The sequence below is a fragment of the Mizuhopecten yessoensis genome, unplaced genomic scaffold (assembly GCF_002113885.1).
Source record: "Mizuhopecten yessoensis strain PY_sf001 unplaced genomic scaffold, ASM211388v2 scaffold11169, whole genome shotgun sequence".
NCBI lineage: Eukaryota > Metazoa > Mollusca > Bivalvia > Pectinida > Pectinidae > Mizuhopecten > Mizuhopecten yessoensis.
In genome coordinates, this window is record NW_018408914.1 from 289752 (window position 1) to 316158 (window position 26407).

General features: G+C 36.1%; 1 protein-coding gene across 7 annotated transcripts in view; it reads left to right on the forward strand.

Annotated features, from left to right (window-relative positions):
- The first annotated feature begins 251 nt into the window (after positions 1–251).
- Positions 252–26407, forward strand: part of LOC110467325 (guanine nucleotide exchange factor for Rab-3A-like) — a 46007-nt gene continuing 19851 nt past the window's right edge. For 3 of the 7 annotated variants that reach the window (XR_002464839.1, XR_002464840.1, XM_021524422.1), the window contains exons 1-3: positions 252–381; positions 1334–1822; positions 6047–6151. Coding sequence is in view for 4 of the 7 variants with exons in the window: in XM_021524422.1 (XP_021380097.1) it covers positions 1425–1822; positions 6047–6151 (503 nt within the window). In the remaining 3 variants the exon portion in view is untranslated. Of the gene's footprint in view, positions 382–1333; positions 1823–6046; positions 6152–16626; positions 16990–25213; positions 25232–25501; positions 25828–26407 lie in introns of those variants that run through there. The other 4 variants (XM_021524423.1, XM_021524424.1, XM_021524427.1 and 1 more) reach the window with 4 other exon arrangements.

The following is a 26407-nucleotide window of genomic DNA, read 5'->3' on the forward strand; positions in this document are numbered from 1 at the left end:
TACTGAAATAACTTTAGTAGAGTACGTATATTTTTTAAACCTATATAATTTACGTTTTGAATAATCATCAAACCTTGCTTATGTGTTGTATATAGGCAACCGATGGTCTGCTGATATATGTTACTGGTCACTTCAGAGTGTGAATGGTCTAATAATGATACAGGTGATATCAACAGGTGAGGAGGCCTGACTGCGGGGCTAGATGTCATCATGACCGCAACTTTCACTGCGCATTCAACTTGCGCATATCAAACCAATATGGAAGACAGCGTTACGACAGGTGTCAGCTGAGACGGAGTATGAAAACAAAACTTTTTGGAAGTATTATGCTTTGATGTTGACTGTTTGTTGCATGGTTTCAACCTTTGATTTTCAAATGAGGTAAACAACAACATTTGTTATCGCTACAAATTCTTTATCCAACCGATGTTGGCTTTGTTATTGTTTCATTCATACGCATAGGAATTTGACTTAGTTGACGAATACTGTAGTAGAGTAGACCCCACTGTAGTAATATTTCGGTTGGGATCAGTCTGCAACATATACCGAATTTCTGCATACTAACAAATCTTAAATAGATTATAACAGCTTTCACTGCAGAATGTATCATTTCGTCAGGTTCCTCCTTTGTCGAATGCCAAAAGTCTTGGTCGGTTTTAACTGTTTAAGGGGTGTGTATCATGGTATGAGGGTGTGTATTGCACTGGAAGTCATGTAGGCCTACTGTGTATGATCAGCATGCATAGGCTACGTAACAATTAACAACCGATTTATGTTGTCTGCGTGATGTTATTTGAATTAAATATCATTAAACTAATCGAATTATGCAACTTAAAATTGTTAAAACTGATTGTCTGCGGTCTGTAATAAGATTTGTTCAGTGTGTAAATGTCATTCCATTACAAGATGAACAAGATGACAAAAGAAGGGAAGTCGTCAGGTCTGTAGTTCAGCACATGCATAACAAGATATATGCGATGTGTAAATATGTGAAATAATGTCTCTTGAAACTGCATGCTTGATCCAGTTTGTTGTTTATAGTGTTACTCTGTTACTTAGGTTTGACCAGTCAATCAAAACATAATGAGGAATCAGTCACTCACTCAGATGATGTAATTGATGAACCAATAAGTTACCAGCTACAATTTCTTGGTTCTCTTGGCACACATTAATTTTCTGTATGACCTGGTATGCATACCGTATTAGGGATGTTTTGGACTTAGCAAAAAATTGATCGCTACTAAGGTTATGAGTATAAGGCTACTTCTTTTAATGTCTATATATTACAAAATTTAACTTTCATAGTAGATTTTATTTGCATTATGTGTTTCAGTTCACAAATTCGCAGCAAGATTATGGAAGTGAGTTTCTGAGGTGTTCACATCGAACTTTTGACAGGGTTGTGATGTTTGTAGTACCATAACATGATGGACACTGGTCAAGTGGTACTTCAAGACCCTCCAAAGAGGGCACCTCCTCTAGGAAGCCCCACCCACACAGCAGTGGCAATGACCCACATCAGTAGTATTAACGGCATCCCGCCACCTCCAACGCATCCTCACAACAGCGACATTACTACAGGCTCAACAATGTTTCCAGTGACAGCAGTGATTCCAGCCAAACCAAAGAGAGCAGTGACAATAAACAACAATACAGTAATTGACAAATCATTACATCAGCAGGTGGGCCAATCTTCCCCTCAAACTCAGGGAAAGGATTCTGCTCCCTGTCGTCTGGAAAATCCATCTGTCCCCAGCACTCTAAAAAGTCATGGTCAGCCCATCACAACCAATGGCAATGTGCAACATGAACATCCCAAAAGGTAAGTACATACGTACTGAGTTATTAGTTTGTACTTTCAGATAGTATTTATTAATGAGGAATTAGAAGTACTAAGAGTATTAACAGGTAGATGAGGCCCAATTTCCTCTTCAGGCCTACATGTTTTCACAACAGCATAGTAATACTGGTACACCATTTGGTTCCTAATGTATTACTAAATAGTATATATTTATATAATATGGCATCTTTATTTGATGTAGTGGAAATGAAGCTTGTTTTAGAATATGAATGTTGAGGGTTGATATTATGGCTGTATATCAAGCCAGTTGATATTATCGCTGTCTATTTATATAATTAGCCAGTATATATTTAGCCAGTAGATATTATGGCTGTCTATTTAGCCAGTTGATATTATGGCTGTATATTTTGCCAGTTGATATTATGGCTGTCTATTTAGCCAGTATATATTATCGCTGTATATTTAGCCAGTATATATTATCGCTGTATATTTAGCCAGTATATATTATCGCTGTATGTTTAGCCAGTATATATTATCGCTGTATATTTAGCCAGTAGATATTATCTCTGTATATTTATATAATTAGCCAGTAGATATTATGGCTGTCTATTTATATAATTAGCCAGTAGATATTATGGCTGTCTATTTAGCCAGTTGATATTATGGCTGTATATTTAGCCAGTTGATATTATGGCTGTCTATTTAGCCAGTATATATTATCGCTGTATATTTAGCCAGTAGATATTATCTCTGTATATTTATGCTGTTTCGGATGTCCACACTACATATACATATGACTGGCACATTTGAGACAGGAAATAAGTCATTATAATGTGGTGGTAAGTTGATCAGCTATCTGGACTAGCTCTTCAGTTACTAAGTGTGGATTGTTATGTAACTGAATGGGTAAAGTTCATTCAGAATGAAATCAGATTATGACTCAATTCTCCACATCATTTGAATGAAATATTAATAGCTACTTTCCATTAAAAAGAAAGGAGTAAAAATGTCCCAGTCAAAATTTTGTGCAGATTGTCCTTGATGCTAATAATATGAGTATTGAACTCCAGTCTCCCATTATAGCACATTTGTAATGTATTTCCATATAGTGTTAATGTCTGCTTTTTAAAGTGAGACAAAAGTAAGTAAGAAATTCTCTTAAACACAAATTCATGTTTAATAAAAATAATTGCAAATACTTTGAAAGCTACAGGAAGACTTCCTTACACAACAGGTCTACCAGTGTAACATCCAGAAAGCTGTTGTAGAGGAGAGATACTGATCAGGCTTATAGACCCTTTAAACAGGCTGTACTTTATTTACATTTAAAGTGGTGAACTATCTTGGTGGCAGTTGGTACCATCCCTCTGTACACAGAACACTAACTGCTACTTGTGCTGATTGATACACAATCATTGCTGTCTAGGAATTACCTTATATATACAGGATTGTAAATTTCACAGCCACTAACATAAATACATGTAGGTCAACGCTGAAGTACATATTATACCTACTGCTATTGATGATTACGAGGCACTTTTAATCAAACTTGTTGCTGTTTACCTTTTTTCCCCTGGTAAAAGCAACAACTGGTATGTTTAATACCAGGTATGCATCAAAACAAATTATATATTTATAATAACGTATTACCTGGAAAATACAATACACATATATATATATGTCTGTGATAAGTACCTGGAGAGAAACAGACATATTACGTATCTGGTAGAAAACAGTTACGCATAGGTTTAACACCTGGTAGGAGTCATTACACATAGGCTTAGCATCAGGTAGGAAACAATACGCATATGTTTAACACCAGGGTAGGAGACAATACACCTATGTTAGCATCAGGTAGGAGACATTACATAGGTTTACCATCTGGTGGAAAACAATACATAGGTTTAACACCTGGTAGGAGACAATACACAAGGTAGGAGACAATACACATAGGTTTAACACCTGGTAGGAGACAATACATAGGTTTAACACCTGGTAGAAGACAATATGTTTAACACCGGGTAGGAGACAACACACATAGGTTTTACACCGGGTCGGAGACAATACACATATGTTTAACACCAGGTAGGAGACAACACACATATGTTTAACACCGGGTCGGAGACAATACACATATGTTTAACACCTGGTAGGAAACAATACATAGGTTTAACACCTGGTAGAAGACAATATGTTTAACTCCGGGTAGGAGACACCACACATAGGTTTAACACCGGGTCGGAGACAATACACATAGGTTTAACACCAGGGTAGGAAACAATACATAGGTTTAACACCTGGTAGAAGACAATATGTTTAACACCGGGTAGGAGACAATACACATAGGTTTAACACCAGGGAAGGAGACAATACACATAGGTTTAACACCAGGTAGGAGACAACAAATGGGTTTAATACCAGGTAGGAGACAATACATATAGGTTTAACACCGGGTCGGAGACAATACACATAGGTTTAACATCAGGGTAGGAGACAATACACATAGGTTTAACACCAGGTAGGAGACAATACATGGGTTTAATACCAGGTAGGAGACAATACATATAGGTTTAACACCGGGTCGGAGACAATACACATAGGTTAAACACCTGGCAGAGACAATACACATAGGTTTAACATCTGGTAGGGGACAATACACATAGGTTAAACACCTGGCAGAGACAATACACATGTTTAACACCTGGTAGGGGACAATACACATAGGTTAAACGCCTGGCAGAGTCAATACACATGTTTAACACCTGGTAGGAGACAATACACATAGGTTTAACACCTGGCAGAGACAATACACATAGGTTTAGCACTTGGTAGGAGACAATACACATAGGTTTAACACCTGGTAGGAAACAATACATAGGTTAAACACCTGGTAGGAAACAATTCAGTATACACATAGGTTTGACACCTGGTAGCAGACAATACACATAGGTTTGACACCTGGTAGCAGACAATACACATAGGTTTAACACCTGTAATGAGGCTACACATATTTTAGCACCTGGTAGGAAGCAGTACACATGTTTAACAGCTGGTGGGAGGCAATATTCATGTTAAAACTCTGTAAGAGACAATTTACATGTAGGTTAGAACCTGTGGGACTAGGAGGTGATACACATATATAAGCACCTAGTAGGAGGCAAAACACATGTTTAAAATTAATAGCAGATAAGAGACCATGCACATATTTACAAGGTAGTACCTTATAGGAGGCAATATTAAATGATAAAGATTTAGGATTGAAATATCTCACCTAAAAGGACAGAATTTGGGGGTAACAAAAGTGTTGATTGCCAATGTATTTGATCCCAAGTTATGTTCCCGAGGTTGGGATATAAATTCTGTCCTACATACTTCATTGATGGTTGAGTTATTTTCTTACATCACTTACCAATTCATTTGATTGTGATGTATAGCCACCATCTTTTGGCAAAATACCGATTTTTAGGACTCGGAGTTTGAAGTCCTTAAGTAATGTCTTTCCTATGGGACTCAATAACTTTTTGAAGACCCACTCTATCTCTTCATAATGGGACTCATCCAAAGTTTGGAAAGGTGTTCAGGACTCACCTTGTTTTAATACACAGCAATAGATATAGATAAGATACTGGAAAGTTCTAGGAAAATAGTTCAGAATGACCTAAAAGTTGTTGAGACATGAACATGCAGACTTCATTGTTTTTGCATTGTGATGTCGACGTCATGCCCATCTAGGATAGATCTTCTTATACATGACTTCTTATCATGGAAAAAAACTCTCGCCATGTATGTAAGAAACATGTTTAATACCTGTACCTGTGTCTAGTAGGTAGATACCTTTATTGATAACTTTGACTGCCTGTATCAGATAGAAGTGTCATTATTAATTATTTTTTCAGCCCCTGCCATTAGTGGAGGGGCCATTTAGTGTTTGTGATATCTTGATTACACTTTGTATTTAGCACCATTGCTACGTAACATTATACGGGTCCAACACTTAACTTCCTTTGTAAATACATCTGAAAGACTTCTATACCAATGTATCAAATGTAGGTCACTGTGATCTAGATGTTCTGCTCAACTGATTTTTAATTTGGTAATATTTTGAATTAAGCTGCATCATAAACAGGAATGAGGACAAAGATGCATGTACATTTACATTTTACAAATATTTTCTGGTACAGTACTTCATGTATTTGATAGATACGGCCTTATTAATTCCTTTTGTAACTTGTAATTGTTCTGTAGAAGCCTGGTCTCTAGTGCCAGTGACAGTGCTGTGCTCGGAAGCTCTCTCTCTATTGGGGTACAGGTGGGCAGTTTCTACGCTGCCCTGGCCATGATGGACACAGAGCAAGTATCAGCCTCCTCATCAGTCTCACCACAAGTTGTAGATATTCTATGATTGTATCTCTGAGGTTACACATGAACAATTATCTGATTATTCAAGATTTTGGTTCACTGTTCAGGGCCATTAATGTAAACCAAAGTGTTATCAATATCCTATATTTGGCAGATTTGAACAATTAAACTAGCCCAATTTATGTTTCCAATGTAAGTTCTAATTTCGCAAGCCCTTGCATACAATGTAGTGTAGTTATACAACCCTACTGTGCAAGTGTGTATTCAACACTGATTTTTTTTTTTTAAATAAACATGTCGTACTTTTCGAAAATGAATGCTATTGTTCAAGGGTACCTAAGAAATACAAGTTGGTGCAAGTGTGGTGAAAGTATTGTCCATGGCTTTGATTCTTTCATAAGTTTATTGATATTCCTTTCCATTTGGCATTTCCTTTTTTCACCTTTGTAGAATTTTTGTTTTAAGTTCAATTTCCTTGGTAACATGGCTACTACCTGTATGTTGTATTGGTATGGTGTTTCTCTGGTGTTACTAGTTTCCTGTAGACTATCCTTTCTTACTTATTTATTTCATACAGTTATAAGGATCCTGTGATTTCATGTACAGGTCTCACCTGGCATTGTATGTTTTCTGTCATAAGTACACTGTACCATTGAGAAAATTATCGGTATTGACTATAAGATTAAGTTTACCAAGTATTAACAAGCCTTGAAGGATCCCTGTACCATAGTCATAAACTGTAAATAAGGATTGGAAACCGTGTTTTCCAGTATGACTATAGCTTTGATAAATCAGTTCTGAAAAGAAAACCATAACCTGCAGGACTTTTAGGATAAAAGTTAAAGATGAAAATAAATATAATAAAAATTACTGCGGGTCTTGAGCTGGATTCAAATCCTGAACTTCAGACTGCTGAACTCGTGCTCGAACCAAATGAGCTACCTGGTCAATAGAAGTGTCCTGGCCCAGTTGTTCTATAAGTATATCCAATAGGAAGTTTAAGGGAGGCTACTGCATATAGGAAAAACCACAGTGCTACGGGACAGGGATCCTTAAGGAAGTTAAAGGGAGGTTACTGCATATAGGAAAAACCAAAGTGCTACGGGACAGGGATCCTAAAGGAAGTTAAAGGGAGGTTACTGCATATAGGAAAAACCACAGTGCTACGGGACAGGGATCCTTAAGGAAGTTAAAGGGAGGTTACTGCATATAGGAAAAACCACAGTGCAACGGGACAGGAATCCTTAAGGATGCTTTAACATTATTCAATAAACAAGACTAAGTTATAAATATTAGTCATGAATAACAATACTCTTAAGTTCTTTTGCAAATTTTTATAAATTTAGCAAATCAAAATCACTAGGTTAAAAGATAAACTTGTAAGGGGTACACTATACATTTGTATACATGCTGAAGTTTTTTCAATTTACTGGATGTGAAATTCTTGATATGTTTCCAAAATACATTCTCATGTATTGCTTACCTTTGTATGTTCAATGTGGTACTTTAATTGGTATACATTTTCTGATAAAGCAAACATCTACATGATTAGGTTTATGTCTTATTTCATTATGGAAACTATTTTTTCATTGTTGTTTTCATAATGTCATTATCATTTGATCTTAATCGGATTATTATTCCCACATCATCAATCCTTTGGGTTTTAGGAGTTATATTGTACACTCATTGTAAAAAGCTTGCATGTTGTGTCGAATTACAATGTAAGCTCCAGTTCTATCAGTTGTTATAATACTTTTATTAGAACTAGGCGTATTAATTATATAAGGCAGCTATTATAATTATATAAGGCAGCTATGAGATATAATTTTGGATTGCTTTGCTATTTGTTATAAACACAGAAGTCAGATATAAACATAAAATTTACATTTTTCTTTCCTTTAAACAGCTTCTTAATGATAATAGGAATTAAATTACTTTTCACAACAAAGGTAGACTATTCTAGGCTTGTTCAGTGTCTTTAAGGGTTGGACTAGATAATACATTAGTCTGTTATTCTAGGCTTGTTCAGTGTCTTTAAGGGTTGGACTGGATAATACATTAGTCTGTAGATGGATAGACTGATAACTGAAGCGTACTCAGAATTGACTGCTAAATCGTTCATGTAAAGGAGTACACTTCAGTCACTGATCTATCAATTAATAGACCAATTTATTTTCTTGTTCAATCCTGGTAATTTCAAAATTAAAAAAGAAAACTGCAAAAACAATTAACAGGTACATTGATTTTTAAGTTGACTAATCAGGGGCCATATTTCATTTTCAGTTCTCCATGTTGCTATGCATGTTCTTATTTTTGTGGTGTGTCATTTAGTCTAGACTGAGTAAACAAAATGAAGTTGTTGTGAAAGGTAGCATTATATTATGTATATATGTTGTCAGGTGTTTGGTATTGCTGTTTGTATTTCTACTGAATAAGACGTATCTGTGCATAATATATAAAAGTCTAGCTTGTTATATAGGTTGCCTCATTGTATATTTAGCTTATACTGCAAGGAAGTTTTAAAAATCAGCTGATTATATTATTGCATGTGCGATGTAAATAAATAAATCTGACTCAGGTCGGGAAGTATATGGTTACCTACATATTTAGGTAACTAAGGTGTGTTAAAACAAAAATATATATACCTGTTGGGGTCATGTCAGTTTTGTTTTGTACCAAGTAAGTGACATACTTATAAAAAAATCTTGTACAGGTCACATGAGGTGACAATTTAAAAAAAAAAGAATCTAGATTAAACTTTACTTTTGTGAGATAGTTTTATACCAGGAAAAGCAATTCAAAATTGTGTATTACCAAAAAAATGAAAAAAAAATGTATCTTCACTTTTGTATTTATTGCATGTTATATATTTGTGGGAGCCTAGGAATTTGACAAAGTGAGTAATTGATCGTTTGTCTCATATAATATATGGTTGTTTGGAGTCCCTGGTCATCAATAAGGAAATTGTTTGTGTCTGTAGAATTAAAGTCTTTTTACTTGTGTAGACAAAAAAGTTGACAGTGACTGATGTTATATTAATGTATGTCCGGGAGTGATCCATATGATGTTACCGTATATAAGTAACTGGTGTAGGCAACAAAGTACCGGCACGCCACTACAACGATTAACCTATATCGGTAATTAGTAACTATATCAGTAAATAGAAAATATCAAATCTTATTCATAAAATGTGGCATTTTTAGGGGCTAACCTCTAACAATAATACGCATGTATGGACACATAGACCAGGACATGGAAAACATCAGCAAAAAACAATAGCGAAACTCAATTTTAACTAAGTTTTTTTTACAAACAACAATAAACAATCTTCACTGATATTATTTACTAAATAAAATTTAAACAACTCAAATCTTTTTACAATCAGAAGAAAAACAAAACATGAACATTCATGTTCCTGCTGCATGTATACGTAGCAAAATAATAAAATATGCATGTGCCCTGCCCTTGTTTGTATGTTCCATGGAATATAATGTAGAATGTAACAGGTCATCATGTTGGATACAGAACTGTTGATTTAAAAACACATGTACACCGAAGCGTGAAGTGCTGTGCTTTTACTGTATTTATAGTTTAGTTGGCAGACTGTCCCTCTAGTGTTTCAGATTAGGAGAATATTATACAACTCATTATATTTATAGGTCATCTACTGGGGTGCTGTCTGCCATCTGTAAACTTTTAACATTTTGTAATTTTACTCAGATCCATTGGTAGAATTTATTCAAAACTTACCAGGAAAGATGCTGAGATGATGCAGGCGTGTCAAGTGTTGTTTTTTTTGGTTGGTCCAATATTCAAAAAGACCATCATGACTGCCATTTTCAAAAACACTTTTAAATCTTCTTGTCAAGTCACAATACTTTATTAACTTGACCATTATAGTGGACCGCTATAGCAATGGTCATCAGTACCCTGCTGTCAACAACTGACCGTTACATTTGTAATCGTTACCTAGACAATACCTAACCTGACCGTCATACAGTGGACATCACTGTAGTCAGTGGTCATCAATATACCTTGCTGTCAACAACTGACTGCTACATCTGTAATAGGTACCCAGACACAATACCTAATTAACTTGACCATTATAATGGACATCACTGTAGTCAGTGGTCATCAGTACCTTGCTGTCAAGAACTGAACATTACATCTGTTATAGTTATCTAGACACATGAACAGTCACTGGTCATTAAAGGTGTGTTTTTATGTCTCATTTGACCATCATAGTGGACGTCATCGTCATACCTCACCGAAGATGTTGATGTCAGACATACCTGACTGACCACAGAGGTGTTTGTATGTCACCTCCAATATGACCCGGGGGTGGTCAACACTACTACAAATATGACCCGGGGATGGTCAACACTACTACCGAGTAGTAGTAAATATGTCATCAAACCCTGACATGCTCAACCAGTTTGTGCATTTAAATGCATGTAATAAATAGGTTGGTCAGCTTGTTTAGAGCTAATTAGCCTACCAGTACAGTTTAGCCTGTTTATCCAGCCACGACTAGTTCAAGTGGCTAATTATATACATAATTACCAGATAATATTTTTGGGGCCAAAATCTTTTTTGTTAACTTAAATGATTTGCATACAGTTGTGAAGTTTGATTTACAGGCAGTTATAAAAGTTGATTCAGATATATTTGTAAGGAAAATGCTGATAATTAACATTCACAATAGTAAGGGTTGGTTCACATAGAGTTTTAAAGGATGATTCATCTTAGCCCATTTGACAGGTTGGTTCTCATAAAGATTTGAAAGTTGATTCACTAAAGGTTGTAAAGATAGACATCCTGGAGCTGTGACTTAAAACATTTAAGTTAAGTATGAGATGTCAATGTGTGGGTGGTATTTTATGCACATTGTTAGTCAACCTCCTAATAAACTGATATATCAAGTTGGTATGTAACTTTAAGGATTGAACCAAGTGTCATGGGCAAAGTTTTCCTGTGGACTCTTCAGATTTGAAGTTCACTATGTAAAAAACCAAAAGAGAACATGTTCATCTGCTTCAATGTATGGTCTGGCTATAAAGATTTTCAGTGTGGAGTTATAATGGTCTTCATGGTGGGAGTTAAATGGGACTTATAACACTCTTCAAGGCAAAGCTGGAACAATTTTCAGCATGGGAGTTTTAATGAACTTCAAAATGGGGGTTATAATGATCTTCAAGGCAAGAATTATAACCATCTCACGGGTAGGGAATGATAAGTGTGTATATGAATTTAACCCTAGCTTTAGTGTATTGATTAAGGATTTGCTACCTTACACATAAATACTTTTGTAACTGTTATGAGAGTTATCCCCCTTACACATGTTCAGCATCACCTAATAGTTCTCTATTAAAGAAGTGTTATCTGTGTATTCTTGTGAAAAATTGAATGTGTCTTTACTGAACGCACCCATTAAACATATTTAACAGGTTTGTTAATATGGAGCTCTTTTGAATAAGGAGGTAAATGTGACTATTCGGAAGCTTTTATCCTTAAGTGCTATGCATATTAGCCCTGTCTATAATGTTGGAATATGTGTCGACCCCTGAAACCTTGCTGTGCATAGTACAATTGTATTGGTATGTTAGTTTGACCCTATGTGAGCCCTTGCTGAGGTGTTGATATATACCTGTTTGAGCCCTTCAGAGTGCAGTGTTGGTTTGTGTTTGACTCTGAGCCCTGGCTGAGGTGTAGATATACAATGTACCTGTTTGAGCCCAGCTGAGCCCTTCAGGATGCAGTGTTGGTTTGTGTTTGACCCTGAGCCCTGGCTGATGTGTTGATATATACAATGTACCTGTTTGAGTCCTGCTGAGCCCTTCAGGATGCAGTGTTGGTTTGTGTTTGACTCTGAGCCCTGGCTGATGTGTTGATATATACAATGTACCTGTTTGAGCCCTGCTGAGCCCTTCAGGCTGTAGTGTTTGTTCTTGTTTGAGCCTGAGCCCTGGCTGAGATATTGATATATATCTGTTTGAGCCCATGAGCCCTGGCTGTAGTGTTGATTCGGGTTTGACCCTGAGCCCTGGCTGAGATATATCTGGTTGAGCCCAAATTGAGCCCTTCAGGCTGTAGTGTTTGTTCTTGTTTGACCCTGAGCCCTAGCTGTAGTGTTGGTAGTATACGATTGCTATCGTTATATGATGTTGGTATATGAAGTTTACCTGCTGACATTATTGGTGCCTAAATACACTGACTTAATGTCCCACAACACCAAGTGTGTAACACAACCTTAACAAAGTGCTGAGGTAATTAGTTATCTATATGTTACAGTAAAGGTCAGACATATGTGAATTAATTACATTATACATGTATAGGAATGAGTTGTGATCGATTGTACACGTTGTACACTAGTGCATTAGACCTCTACATGTATATGTATGTATATATATATGAAACTCTTTGAAAATTAGTGAACTATCAATTAAAGTTTCACATTTTGTTCATTTGAGGTTGATCGAGTAAATTAGGAACCGAGTATTTTATTGGTGGACTTAGCTGAGGATGGTATGTAAATGACAGACTTAGCTGAGGATGGTATGTAGATGACAGACTTAGCTGAGGATGGTATGTAGACGACAGGCTTAGCTGAGGATGGTATGTAGACGACAGACTGAGCTGAGGATGGTATGGAGACGACAGACTTAGCTGAGGGTGGTATGTAGACAAAAGACTTAGCTGAGGATGGTATCTAGATGACAGACTTAGCTGAGTATGGTATGTAGACGACAGACTGAGCTGAGGATGGTATGGAGACGACAGACTTAGCTGAGGATTGTATGTAAATTCCAGACTTAGCTGAGGATGGTATCTAGATGACAGACTTAACTGAGGATGGTATGTAGATGACAGACGTAACTGAGGATGGTATGTAGATGGCAGACTTAGCTGAGGATGGTAAGTAGACGACAGACTTAGCTGAGGGTGGTATGTAGACAAAAGACTTAGCTGAGGATGGTATCTAGATGACAGACTTAGCTGAGTATGGTATGTAGACGACAGACTGAGCTGAGGATGGTATGGAGACGACAGACTTAGCTGAGGACGGTATGTAGATGACAGACTTGGCTGAGGATGGTATGTAGACGACAGGCTTAGCTGAGGATGGTATGTAAGTGACAGACTTAGCTGAGGATGGAATGTAGACGACAGACTTAGCTGGGGATGGTATGTAGATGACAGTCTTAGCTGAGGATGGTATGTAGACGACAGGCTTAGCTGAGGATGGAATGTAGACGACAGACTTAGCTGAGGATTGTATGTAAATGACAGACTTAGCTGATGATGGTATGTAGATGACAGACTTGGCTGAGGATGGTATGTAGATGTCAGACTTAGCTGAGGATGGTATCTAGATGACAGACTTAACTGAGGATGGTATGTAGATGGCAGACTTAGCTGAGGATGGTAAGTAGACGACAGACTTAGCTGAGGATGGTGTGTAGATGACAGACTTAGCTGGGGATGGTATGTAGATGACAGTCTTAGCTGAGGATGGTATGTTGATGACAGACTTAGCTGAGGATGGAATGTAGACGACAGACTTAGCTGAGGAGGGTATGTAGATGACAGACTTAACTGAGGATGGGATGTAGATGACAGACTTAGCTGAGGATGGTATGTTGATGACAGACTTAGCTGAGGATGGTATGTAGATGACATTTACTGGTAGACCAACACTTGTTATGGTTGCAATTTAAGTCAGGATTAAACAATAGGAAATACAGTGTTAGTTTAAAAGGTCAGCCTTGGGTGTATCAGTTTAAATAGTTCAAAGTTGGGCACATTGGTCTAAAAGTGTTGAGGGTTTGGCATATATTAAGTTGGAAGTGTTGGTACAAAAGTTTTGAGAGTTCGGAGCATTAGTGTTAATTAAGGTATTAGAGTATGAATCAGAGATTAAATGTTATCATTTTAGGGATACAAATATAACGAGCTTATTGGAGTATTTTTAGCTATGCATGCATAATTGCATGTAGTTTTGTTGATTTATGTACAACACTTAAATAGGATTTATCACATTTCTTCAAAAGGAAAGATTTCCTTGTATATACGTAATTAGTACAGTGGAGGGTGCATGGTGTTGTTCATGTCCTTGTGTTACAAGGGATGGAGTTTGTCATCCCATCTTGTGCACCATTCAGGAAGTTTTACATTATAGAAATAGCACCTGAATCATGCTGTTAAATAGTTCACTATTAAACTTTACAGGAAAAATGTACGTCTTTGTTTTTCTCAAAAGTTTTATTTCATTCTCTACCGGAATGTTGCGGTAAGTACTCCTCGTCATTGATGTTTGGTTATCAGTTACGTTGATAGTTTTAACTCAGTGAGATCATCGTGACTAATTGATTCATACAGTTAAGTTTGTATGTTTTCATGAATGTCAGTTTTCAAATGAATACATTGAAGGTGACTCAATCAGAATACAATTGGTAGTATCTGTGTAGTATACACTTGTTAATCTAGGCTAGTCACTTTCTCCTCCTCTTTCCTTTACTCATACACACAAATATTTCTCCCATTTAACATTACCCCTACCTCCACCACCAGGCTGGCTGGGAGGTGTGGGGGAAGTCAATGACAAGTGTTATAGTATATAGTTACCACAAGTGCAGGTTAGGGGTCAAGTGGGCTCAAATAGCCTGCATACAACTTGTACCTCTACACTTTTAAATTGGTATTTATATTATCCATATAATCTTGTTATGTCTGTATGATATATTGTAAGCTTTGTATAAAATAATATAAAAAGTTAATTTGAATATGCCGGGTCTCTACAATTCTGTCGGACATACATTGTTTTTTTTATCCACTTTTAGGAGTACTGATCCTTCCTAGAAATTTAGGGTTTCCAATAATGCCAAAGTGTTAAATCAATTAAAAAAATCGGTAGAAAATACTTGGTTTTTAGACAAAAATTGACAACAGTTTGAAAGTCTTCTGGAAAACCCTCTGAATTTCCATTCTTGATCTGCACCACTGATTTCAACCACACCCCATCAATGTAGTGCTAGGGGCTCACCTTGTAAATTAAAGCTAGACAGCTGCTGTCTAATGCTGAAGGCATTCTTTTAGTTTAAGGTTTCATCAATATATAAAAAAAAAAGTATATACTTCTCATGGAAACTGGGACTAAACAGCGTCATATCCATATATAGAATTAATGAGGTTTGAGCTAAATATTGGTATGAAAACCCAGCTCAGTCCTAATCAAAAATCCCCTTCTTTAAATCAATTTTGATGGGACAGATGTATATAGATATAAATAAAGCAAAACACGAAGACTAGTATAATCGGCTAGCGCTTTCCCCCATCTTGGGGCTCTTCAGGCGATTTTTTATTTGTGACGTCATAAATGGAACTCATGTAATCTTTTTAAAACGTCACAATTTCTAGATGTCCGCATTATGTGTACTTTGTTTATGACGTCATTATTTTTGACGTCTAAAGTATGTGTACTCCATTTATGACGTCACAAATAAATTTAAATCGCCTGAAGAGCCCCAAGAAGGGCGAAAGCGCTAGCCGATTTTACTAGTCTTCGTGTTTTGCTGTATTTATATTTTTACCGTCACATGGACATTTAAAACTATTTATCGCTATATATATATATATATAGTCAGAATGTCCGCCAAAGTGTGTCTCAGAAAAAATGTCAGTATCAGGTTTGGTGGGCACTATGTTCACAGTTAGTATCAACGATCTTTCCACCTATGTATGGAAAGTATGTGGACATGCTCAAGTATACAATAAAACAAAATTAAAGTACCCACCAGAGCCAGTGCACAGACCTTTCATAGAGACACTATAATGGAGGATGTACTGACTTATCATAACCCAATCAAAAAGTTTGAAGTGGAGATATAGTCAGTTATATCGGACTACACCCAGGTCAGCCAGATTCAAATACAAGTGTAAGTGTTTGGAAACTTATAACTAAGACATCTTATCCAAAATACATTTTCTAATTATATATATAATATCATCATTGTTTTCAGTGATATGTTAATGAAGCTAATAGTCATTAGAGCTCAACCAATAGATGATGCCAGAAAATAGGACATGCTTGTTGTGACCTTTTAGGTATGATTGATTCTGTGGTCATCAGTGTAAAATAATAAAACTGGATGACAGCTGTATACCTGTATAGGTAAACCAGTGTGATAGCCTATACATACCTACCTAAGTGGCATAACAAGTTGACATACGACAAGACCAAGGCTATGTACAGAGACCTGCCACAGTGTAATCACCAAAAACCTAGCAGCTCCATATATATTGACTAGAGCTGGCCAAGGTGTACAGGTTATTGACATCTCACATACGTAAACAGCTATTGGATGTGGAAATGTTTACAACTTAACATACCATAGAAAATACTTAACCTAGTACACAACCAAGTACAGGTAAAAGTGAAGTTTTACTTGTGTTCTTGTAAAGACCAGAAATCAAAAACTATTCTGTGAAATTTTGTGGAAACCCCCTCGGCAAATCTGTTTATGTTGTCATATAGGGTTGATCAGATAGAGGAAGTTGAACTTTATTGTGTCTAGGAAGTTTAAAAAACGTGACGTCACAGTGTAAACCTACCAGTGGGTTCAGTCAGCTGTACACAAGGACCACGATCAGCTGGGGTTATTTTGGGACATCGGGAAAACACTTTGTGTGAGGAAGATCACGACAGTGTTGTGTATATTTTGAGAGGGAGCATTTATTAGCGTTCCGATGCACAAACTGATGCCCGCCCTGACAATGCCATCTATAAACAACAACGACAAGTCTTGTGAGCTTTTCATTCTCTCTGTCAGGTAATTATTACGTATCCATTTATTATGAGGAGTTAGCTATGAACACATTAGCTAGAGCATGCCTGTAAACACCTTTACAATGCTAATTTTCACATGTTTACCTCACAAATATTGTAACCGTTATGTAGGTAGTGATTTGAAATCTTCTGATGTCTTAATTTTTACCTGAAAAATGTGATGAAAATTTGTCTAGTTTATATGTTAACTTGTATTAAGATGTATTACAGTACGCTAATGGGTTACCTTTTCAATATCAAAACATTGTGGGGTGATAGAAAATCAACAAATCTCCTTCAAGTGTTTTGTTTACAATGAACTGTATTTAAAATCTTGCCAATTATAAAAGATCCAAATGTAAAACTTGTGTAGCAATTGTACTTTCAGTATCTAAATCTAGTACCAAATATCATATACAGCTTTTAACAAACGTGTAGAATTTTGTTGTCATTGAAGTTTTTTTTATCACAATAACAAAGAGGAGGATTAGTATACTATAACTTTCAAAACTTCTTTTTGTACATTTGAAAGTTTTCTTTAAATTGTTGGTAAAACCAGGTTAATTATAGAGATGTGGCATGATGAAATTTAGATGGCATGTGTATATATTATTCATAACGTGATACCCAGTACACCGTTTATATACTAGGTAGGTTGTACTTTTAAAAAATTTAATTTCTTTGTCCTATATATAAAACTTGCTGTCTAATTTGTCCATTATGAATTTCCAATGCGTGGCACAAATTACCAGTGTTTAACCGAAGAGTTGATTTTATATAAAATTTTAATACAAACTTTAATGATTATCATGCATATTTGAAATAAGTAGATACTAGTTCTAGATGACATTTTTTTGTTACAGAGATTCTAAACAATTGACAATGGAAAGTTATAATCTTAACAAAAGAATGCATTTTTTTTACAAGTATCTCTATCTTGATTGAATCAAAAAGATCTATGTATAAAATGCTCAATAAAACTTGCCCATTAATATTCGCCTCTGTTAAGTAAACAGCCTTGATGCTATAATGTTTATGATCAGCTAGGGGCCCCTGTAGACATCTGAGGTATGTAACCAGTAGCCCGGGGTTAGGTGATTAAGTCAACTCAGAATCAATACTGTTGTCCTGTTGTCTGTCACAGCGTTGTCATCACTTACACCTCAGACGTTCTGTCAAAAGTTGAAAGATATTTTATTTTATTGTGGCACACAAAGAAATTGAAATATAATCACCCTGCAGTATTTAAGGCTGAACAGCAAACTGATTGATTAGATATTTTAGATAAAATTAATACAAAAAATAAGTTTTACTTCCCTGTATTTCCTATAGAATATTTGAGTTCACTTGAAGTAATACAAATGTAATGCCTTTTCAACTGACGAGATCAGTATGCTGTTTAAATATTATATACGATAAGTTTATTACATAAGAAAGGTTACATGTGCTGAAAAGGAAATTACAATAATTGAGTTCCTGTAATTTACTAATTAAGTTACTCAATAAACTGCAATTAATCATGACTTATAATTATATATGAGTTGGTGATGGGTTCCAGTATGAGTAGGATCATTTTGCTGGGTTCCAGTATGAGTAGGATCATTTTGATGGGTTCCAGTATGAGTAGGATCAGTTTGATGGCTTCCAGTATGAGTAGGATCATTTTGATGGGTTATAATGGTAATTCTGAAGAAAGGTTTGAAAGGAAATGAAAATATAGGTGAAAAAGTAAAAGTTTGATTACGTTATTTAAGTTTCCGTGCATGTTCATGAATATATATGGAAGAAATGATATCTATCATAGAATAATTCAACATAATTAAGAAAGCGTAGAAGTGGTTTCTAGCTTGAATGTTTGGAAAGGGCAGACTTTCTAGTATGGAAAACTGATACTGTTAATAACTCTGTCAATGTATACCACGACATGGTTTTTCTGGACGATTCTGTACATATTGACATAACATGGGAGAAAAGCTGATGATGTGGAATAGCAGGAAGTACAAATTATTTCATTGTCCGAGGATGTCTAGAGACTGAAGGGGAGAACACTCTAGGGTCTTGCGGTGACAGTGAGGCGAGGAGGGGGAGTGTGAGTGTGACTCAGGCACACAGAATTAGCCACTGGTATTTTTCTGGTGTTCGCCACCAATGTATTGGACAGGATCAATATCAGAGAGGGATGCTGTGCATGGCCTATATACTACATCACCCAGTTTAGTTCTCCTCCTGGTTCAGCTATATGTAGAACTCCTTTAGCCCCGGGTTAACGGAATGGAAATCACAATAATTCCGAAGCTCTGTGTGTTTCATGTGACTTCACTGTGTGTATCGTGTCGGAGACAGTTTGAGAAGCGAATCATCACATTTGGTATTTGAGTTTGATTTAGTTAGATATGGTTTATGCAGTAACACTAGGACAAAGCTGGCGGTCCATTGGGAGGGAACCTTTTAAGCAGAAACTCAGGAGTCTAATTATCATGTTTGGAATTCGACGGTTTTAGGCATACATGCAATTCACCAATGGCGGCCTCACAATTTGTATGTTGATGGTAAAATTCAGTTCTGGATTGAGGCATTACGTGTGAAGTTTGAAAGAACATCGCAAGCATTCGTCCAGACGATTTTGTCACCACTCGTTTTATTGAACCATAATCGTAAGCACTGATAAGTTTAAAAGTTGAAATGTGTACAATATGATTAAATAATCGTGTACTATATACAGCAGCTTGCCTGTCAATAGGTTAAAGTAGTGTTCACACCCAATTATCTAAAAGTAAGTATAGATGTCAAGCATCATCACTGTGATGGACATCCAGCTGGCACGGTCTCATTGGAGGATATAATTGGTCCTTGCATGCCTTCTAAACTATTGTGCATCCTAGATCTTCACTGAATCCTCTGTATGTTTCAATATTTGATCTGTTAGATGTTACGATTATAACTCAACCTACTGTGCATGTGTGCCACCCAACCTACTATACATGTGTGCCACCCAACCTTCTGTACATGTGTGCCACCCAACCTACTGTACATGTGTGCCACCCAACCTACTGTACATGTGTGCCATCCAACCTACTGTACATGTGGGCCACCCAACCTTCTGTACATGTGTGCCACCCAACCTACTGTACATGTGTGCCACCCAACCTACTGTACATGTGTGCCGGCTGAAAGTATGTTACAACTGTTACTTTGTTCTTTGGACCCATAGAATCAAACATTTCAATTACCAGCAGTATTATTGATCTTCATCTTCCAAGTTTCATAAATCACTCTTTGACATTCAGACGAGAATTCTGCAATTAAGAATTTAGTCATAGAAATTGCTTTTTTGACAAATTTGATTAAGAGCACTGGAACATTAATATAATCATGTATGATACTGCTGGCATCAGTGTTTTGCATTGATTTAAAATGAAAACTGTAGAGACTTGGAGCTTAATTGTTGAACTGTTTGATAGGGATGACATCAATGTGGAGAAGGGATGGGAGCTAAGGGATTGGAGTGTCTTTAAGGAGTGATTGGAAAGATTTTATTATGTCCCCTCATTATTGGGGGGTACATATACTAAAATTAGGCTATCTGCCCGTATTTGTCTAGACTACTCCCCTTAAAGCAGCACTTTTAATGGATTTTAGAACACATCTTGCTGTTCACATGAACTAATTATGTAACTGCATGCATCTCCACCATGCTAGTTCCATAATGAGTTGTGTCCCTTGGTTTGCTATCGAAGCCTTGTTGATTGGCTACTGTTCATTAAAGCTGACAGTGCAAGTAAAAAAGCTTTCAATTGAGATAAAAAAAAAAAATCTTCTTTTTTCTGGTTTTGAGATCTTCCCCATCCCATAGTTTTTCCTTGCTTGGTAACGAGTATTGGTCTCGCTGGGTATAAAAAGGGCATTACCTGGTAGTTATATCAACTTATATTAATCACTCTTGTTGGCTGAGATGGAAGTGTGGGGTGGGTGGGGGGAGGAAGCCTGAGTACCCGCAGAAAACTGATTGGGGAATTGAACCCTGCATGGCTGTATCAGTGCTTACTCACTACACCAACCACCTATAGCTACCTATCATATGTGTTATAACTGTTTTATATACTCTACATGTTATATAAAACAATTATAACACATATAGGGTATATAAAACAGTTATAACACATATAGGGTATATAAAACTGTTATAACACATAGAGTATATAAAACAGTTATAACACATAGAGTATATAAAACAGTTATAACACATAGGGTTTATAAAATAGTTATAACACATAGAGTATATAAAACAGTTATAACACATAGGGTTTATAACTATTTTATAAACCCTATGGGTTATAACTGTTTTATATACTCTACATGTTATATAAAACAATTATAACCCATATAGGGTATATAAAACAGTTGTAACACATATAGGGTATATAAAACTGTTATAACACATAGGGTATGTAAAACAGTTATAACACATATAGGGTATATAAAACTGTTGTAACACATAGAGTATATAAAACAGTTATAACACATATAGGGTATATAAAACTGTTATAACACATATGGTATATAAAACTGTTATAACACATAGGGTATATAAAACTTATAACACATAGGGTATATAAAACAGTTATAACACATAGGGTATATGAAACTGTTATAACACATAGGGTATATAAAACTGTTATAACACATATGGTATATAAAACTGTTATAACACATAGGGTATATAAAACTGTTATAACACATAGGGTATATAAAACTTATAACACATAGGGTATATAAAACAGTTATAACACATAGGGTATATAAAACAGTTATGACACATAGGGTATATAAAACTTATAATACATAGGGTATATAAAAGAGTTATAACACATAGGGTATATAAAACTGTTATAACACATAGGGTATATAAAACTTATAACACATAGGGTATATAAAACAGTTATAACACATATGGTATATGAAACTGTTATAACACATAGGGTAAATAAAACAGTTATAACACATAGGTTAAAGGTATATAAAACAGTTATAACACATAGGGTATATAAAACTTATAACACATAGGGTATATAAAACAGTTATAACACATAGGATATATAAAACAGTTATAACACATAGGGTATATAAAACAGTTATAACACATAGGGTATATAAAACTGGTATAACACATAGGGTATATAAAACTGTTATAACATGTAAGATATATAAAACTGTTATAACACATAGGGTATATAAAACTGTTATAACACATAGGGTATATAAAACTGAACATTACTTTGTGGGTGTCATACAGTGATTGTTAGGTAGCCTCTGGGTAACAGACAAATATTTGGAAAAAAAAAGATGTAAACTACTATAATGTATAGAAGGGAAGGAACGGTGTAACCCTCTGGCGTCGGCCTTACATGGTTAGCTTCGCTGCTTGGTAGGTGGATGATTCGCCTTTATGAAGTCCCCAGAGTGGTCAGGTGATGCAGTGAATAGCACACTTGTTTCGCCAGTAAGGCCAGGGTTCAATTCCTTGATGGATGTGAAAAGGTGTGCTCGGGTCACAACAAATTTCTCCAGCTNCCCCCCTCCCTGTGCACTTCCATCTGGGCAAACAAGAGTGGTTAATATAAGCTGATAAAACTTGTTTCATAATTGTTGTAAAGTAAATAAACAGGATTTTAAAGACTTCCCCGGTGGAGAAGGGGTGGAGAAGTCTGTAATGTGGGAAATTATATGAGCTATTTTATTGATATTAAGAATATTCAGATATGAAGTGTTATGAGGCAATATTCCAGATGGTAAAGTTGTGAGTGTACCTAAGTTGTTATAAGTTTGAGTTACTCCAGATGATTACTGTGTACCTTTTTTCTTCAAATTGATCTTGGGTAATTGCATTGCATGTTTGGGAAAAAAATATCAGTTTGATTTCAACTATTTTCCTGCTTTATTATTACTCCTGGAGAAGGATCGATCAGACAGCAGGGATGCCACCCTCCTTCATTAAGAACTGCATCTTGAGATGTAGAGCCTGTCAAGGATTCCCTTCGCATTTTAATTATATTAATGAAGATTTAAGGGGAGATAACTTCACTCAGCCAGCTATATAGGGATATTTATGATGCAATGATTACAACTTTGGAAGGGGATGTCCATTTGCTGGATTGAAGAAACCAATTTCTATGGCCAATTATGTGCAGCTTCTATCTCGTTAATCCAATAAACCTAAGATTAAGTGTGGGGGTATGCGGGTAATTGGATTCTCCTATAGCTATAGGTGAAGGCTGACTATAGAATTGACCAGTGGTACAAGTGCAGCATTGCTCTGTAACAGAATGTTCTGATGTTGATAGGATTAGATATTGAGTTCCTCTACCACCGTGGCAACTTGTATGTCCCTCACTGTGTCCTTGAACAGCAGGAAAAGACCTGACTAATTGACATAATCTTTTATTCAGGTATTCAGGTATTCAGGTATAACTATTCTGTAAACCTGAGTCTAAGGTTTAGATCTAGATCAACCCCATTTACTGTCAATCATTACATTCTTGATTGGAATTTGCAGGATTCGTGTAGATTCATTTATAGGATTGTTCTGAAATGGCCTTAAAGTGACTTGAAGTTGACTTGATATGTCCCTCCTGTTATTAACTTCATGAGAAGTCTTTGAAATCGAAATTGCTTTGGAAAGTTTGGACCATCATAGACCAGATTTTGTATAGCTCCCTTTTGTCAGTGCAGAGATACAGAGTTTCTGGGTGTTACAGTTTTCCTATCCTGTTACAAGTTCTTGCTGTGATCAAACATACCTTGACCTTCCATCAGGACTGGGTCAAGATAGAGCATCTGTCTCAAATGTTTGTAGGTTTTGGGTTCAAATTCCTGTCTATACTTTCCATTTTCATTTCATTTTCGACTCGGACAAAGCCTATAAAAGCCCTATTTTTAAAGATTATTTTCCATTCCATCTATAATAATATTATTAATATTCATTTAAAACAGTACTTCTGTTTGCATGTGCAATCCCAAAAATATCCTTCAGTTTGATACCAGATATGTATGAATGTAAAAGGGATTTCTTATTCATTGAAATGAGCCCTTTGTTATTCATAATTTATTCAAGAATGTGATGACTTAATTAGCTTTAATTTATGGAATAATTTAATACCGAGCACATTCTCTGTTGGTGGACTGATACAGTTACTTGTGACTGCCATCATGGACATTAAGGAGGGATTGTGAGTGAACCTGTCCTTATAATCTCGTATTGGAATGTACCATGTAAGTACCAGAACCCTGGAAGGACCAGGTGGTATAGTCTGTGTAGCTACCACTGCCCACATAGTTAGGGCTATCCACAAAAAACCTGATACCAGTATAAAACACACAGCCACTTAGGTTTTGTGCTAACTTGTATTGTCACAGATGCGGCTGTAGAGATGTATACTACTGGTATCTGTCGGAATGTACCTATACGTACACACAGGTGCTGGCAGTGCGGCCTAACAGTATATATCTATTAAGTTCTTACTTTTGTACAAAGGTATCTTTTAGATCCCTGCAGGGTCATCATGTTGCCATTTAGTGTATGTCGACAAAGATATGTAGAGGTGTTCAAATTGTACAAAAGTCCTGTTCTCACTTTATTTGCGGTATTAGCATAGTCATGTTCTATTAATACATACATATATCAGTAGCGTTACAGTTTTGGGGTATTTGTTTTGACCCTTCTCCCCATTCAGTCTGAATTAAGGAAGGAGCTCAAGGAGTGCGGAAATGAGGTTCTAAAATGTTAAAGGTTAAGCGCTAGCCCTTTCTTTCAGAAACCCTGGATGTGCCACTATATTCCTGCAGACACAGAGTCTCACATAGTCAAAAGTACCAAGGTCATTCAATACTAAGCCATATCCACGTAGTGATGTCTGTATCTGATAGTATTGACACAAAGGCAGGTGTTGGCTCTATATATCTGTAATATGTCACCAACTATATTGGTATCAAAAGACACTGCAGTGGGTACAGGAGCTGTTGAGAGGGGTATGTCTGTGGTAGAGAATACTAAGTCTGTTGAGTTGTAAGGTAGGGGGTGGGGGGGTGATATGATATTATGTCTGTCACAGAGAAGACGGCACAGTCTGTTGATATTTTAACTCTACCATAACATTGCTGTGTATCCTACTATCTTATCAAAACACTCCCCGCAGGACAGTATAGCATCTTATTGTGTGTTATCTTCTCTACCAGAGACAGACATATTGGTACGTTCATGTTCGTGTTCTAAACACACATAGCATTGTTTATTTTTCTGCTTCACCCTCCCTAACTTGCTACTGTATAATACCCTGCCTTTGTGTCAGTTGTCTTGTATCAGAACCTTCTCTGTACAACATGATTAATATGTTAATTCTAAGGTTTACTACTTAAAAAATCCGATAACAAACTTGCAGTGCATGATAGAAGTTTTTTCTGACATTATAGAAGATAACCTGATTTTTAACAATCAGTAAGTTGCCTGGCTGCTAGCCAGTGTTCAAGTCCTAGGATTGGTGTAGTGTAGGGCATTACAGTACTGCAGCTACTATGAACTGTTTTGGTCAGTTTTATATTGTTAATTCCATGTCACTGACCAGGCGAAGGTAAAGTTTATTTCACTACCTGGTAATTGTTATCATACGAGGACATTGGCCTAGCTATGTGAGCAGGCCCAGTGAAGTGTACTTGTGTGGAGACCACTAACACCAGATTGGACTGTCATACATTTATGTGAAATGTTTTAAAGTTACCTGGGAAGAGTTTTCGTGAAATATATATATTTTACCACGAACATGAGTGCAATTCTCAGCTTCAGGATTGGGTAAGTTATACAAAGGCTGGCTATAATATAATTAATACCGGGAATTTTATCATATAACTGATGGAACAAAAGTTCAAAAACCTTTGTCATAAATGTATGTCAAATGGTGTATGTATATATAATTGCACTTCTTGGGGAAAGAAATCTATAAGGAACATGAAAGTATTAATATTTTACTGTATTTTGTGTAGGGAATGTTCATCAACACATATACATTGGTAGACAGCTTTTGTTTGAATGACTGTTGTATTTTCTGTAGTGGGTACTTGTATCTTTCATTAATGTGACATTCGTACCCGAATGGTACACATCCTGTTTGAACGATTTCCCATGGGAAACATTAAACTGATGAGATGGAAATTTATAGTCTTAAAACTGCATATTCATTGATATAAAGTCGCAATAGAATTTCAATGTCAATGTGTACAATGTGCAAAACAGGAAAACATGAATTGACTTTTAAGCATCATATGAGATGGTGTATAATTTTAACGTTTGGAGGAGAATGATAGATAGGTGTTTTCAGTTTGGTAATGTCATGCTATCAATATGGTGCTCCCATACTTAACTGAATTGGAAT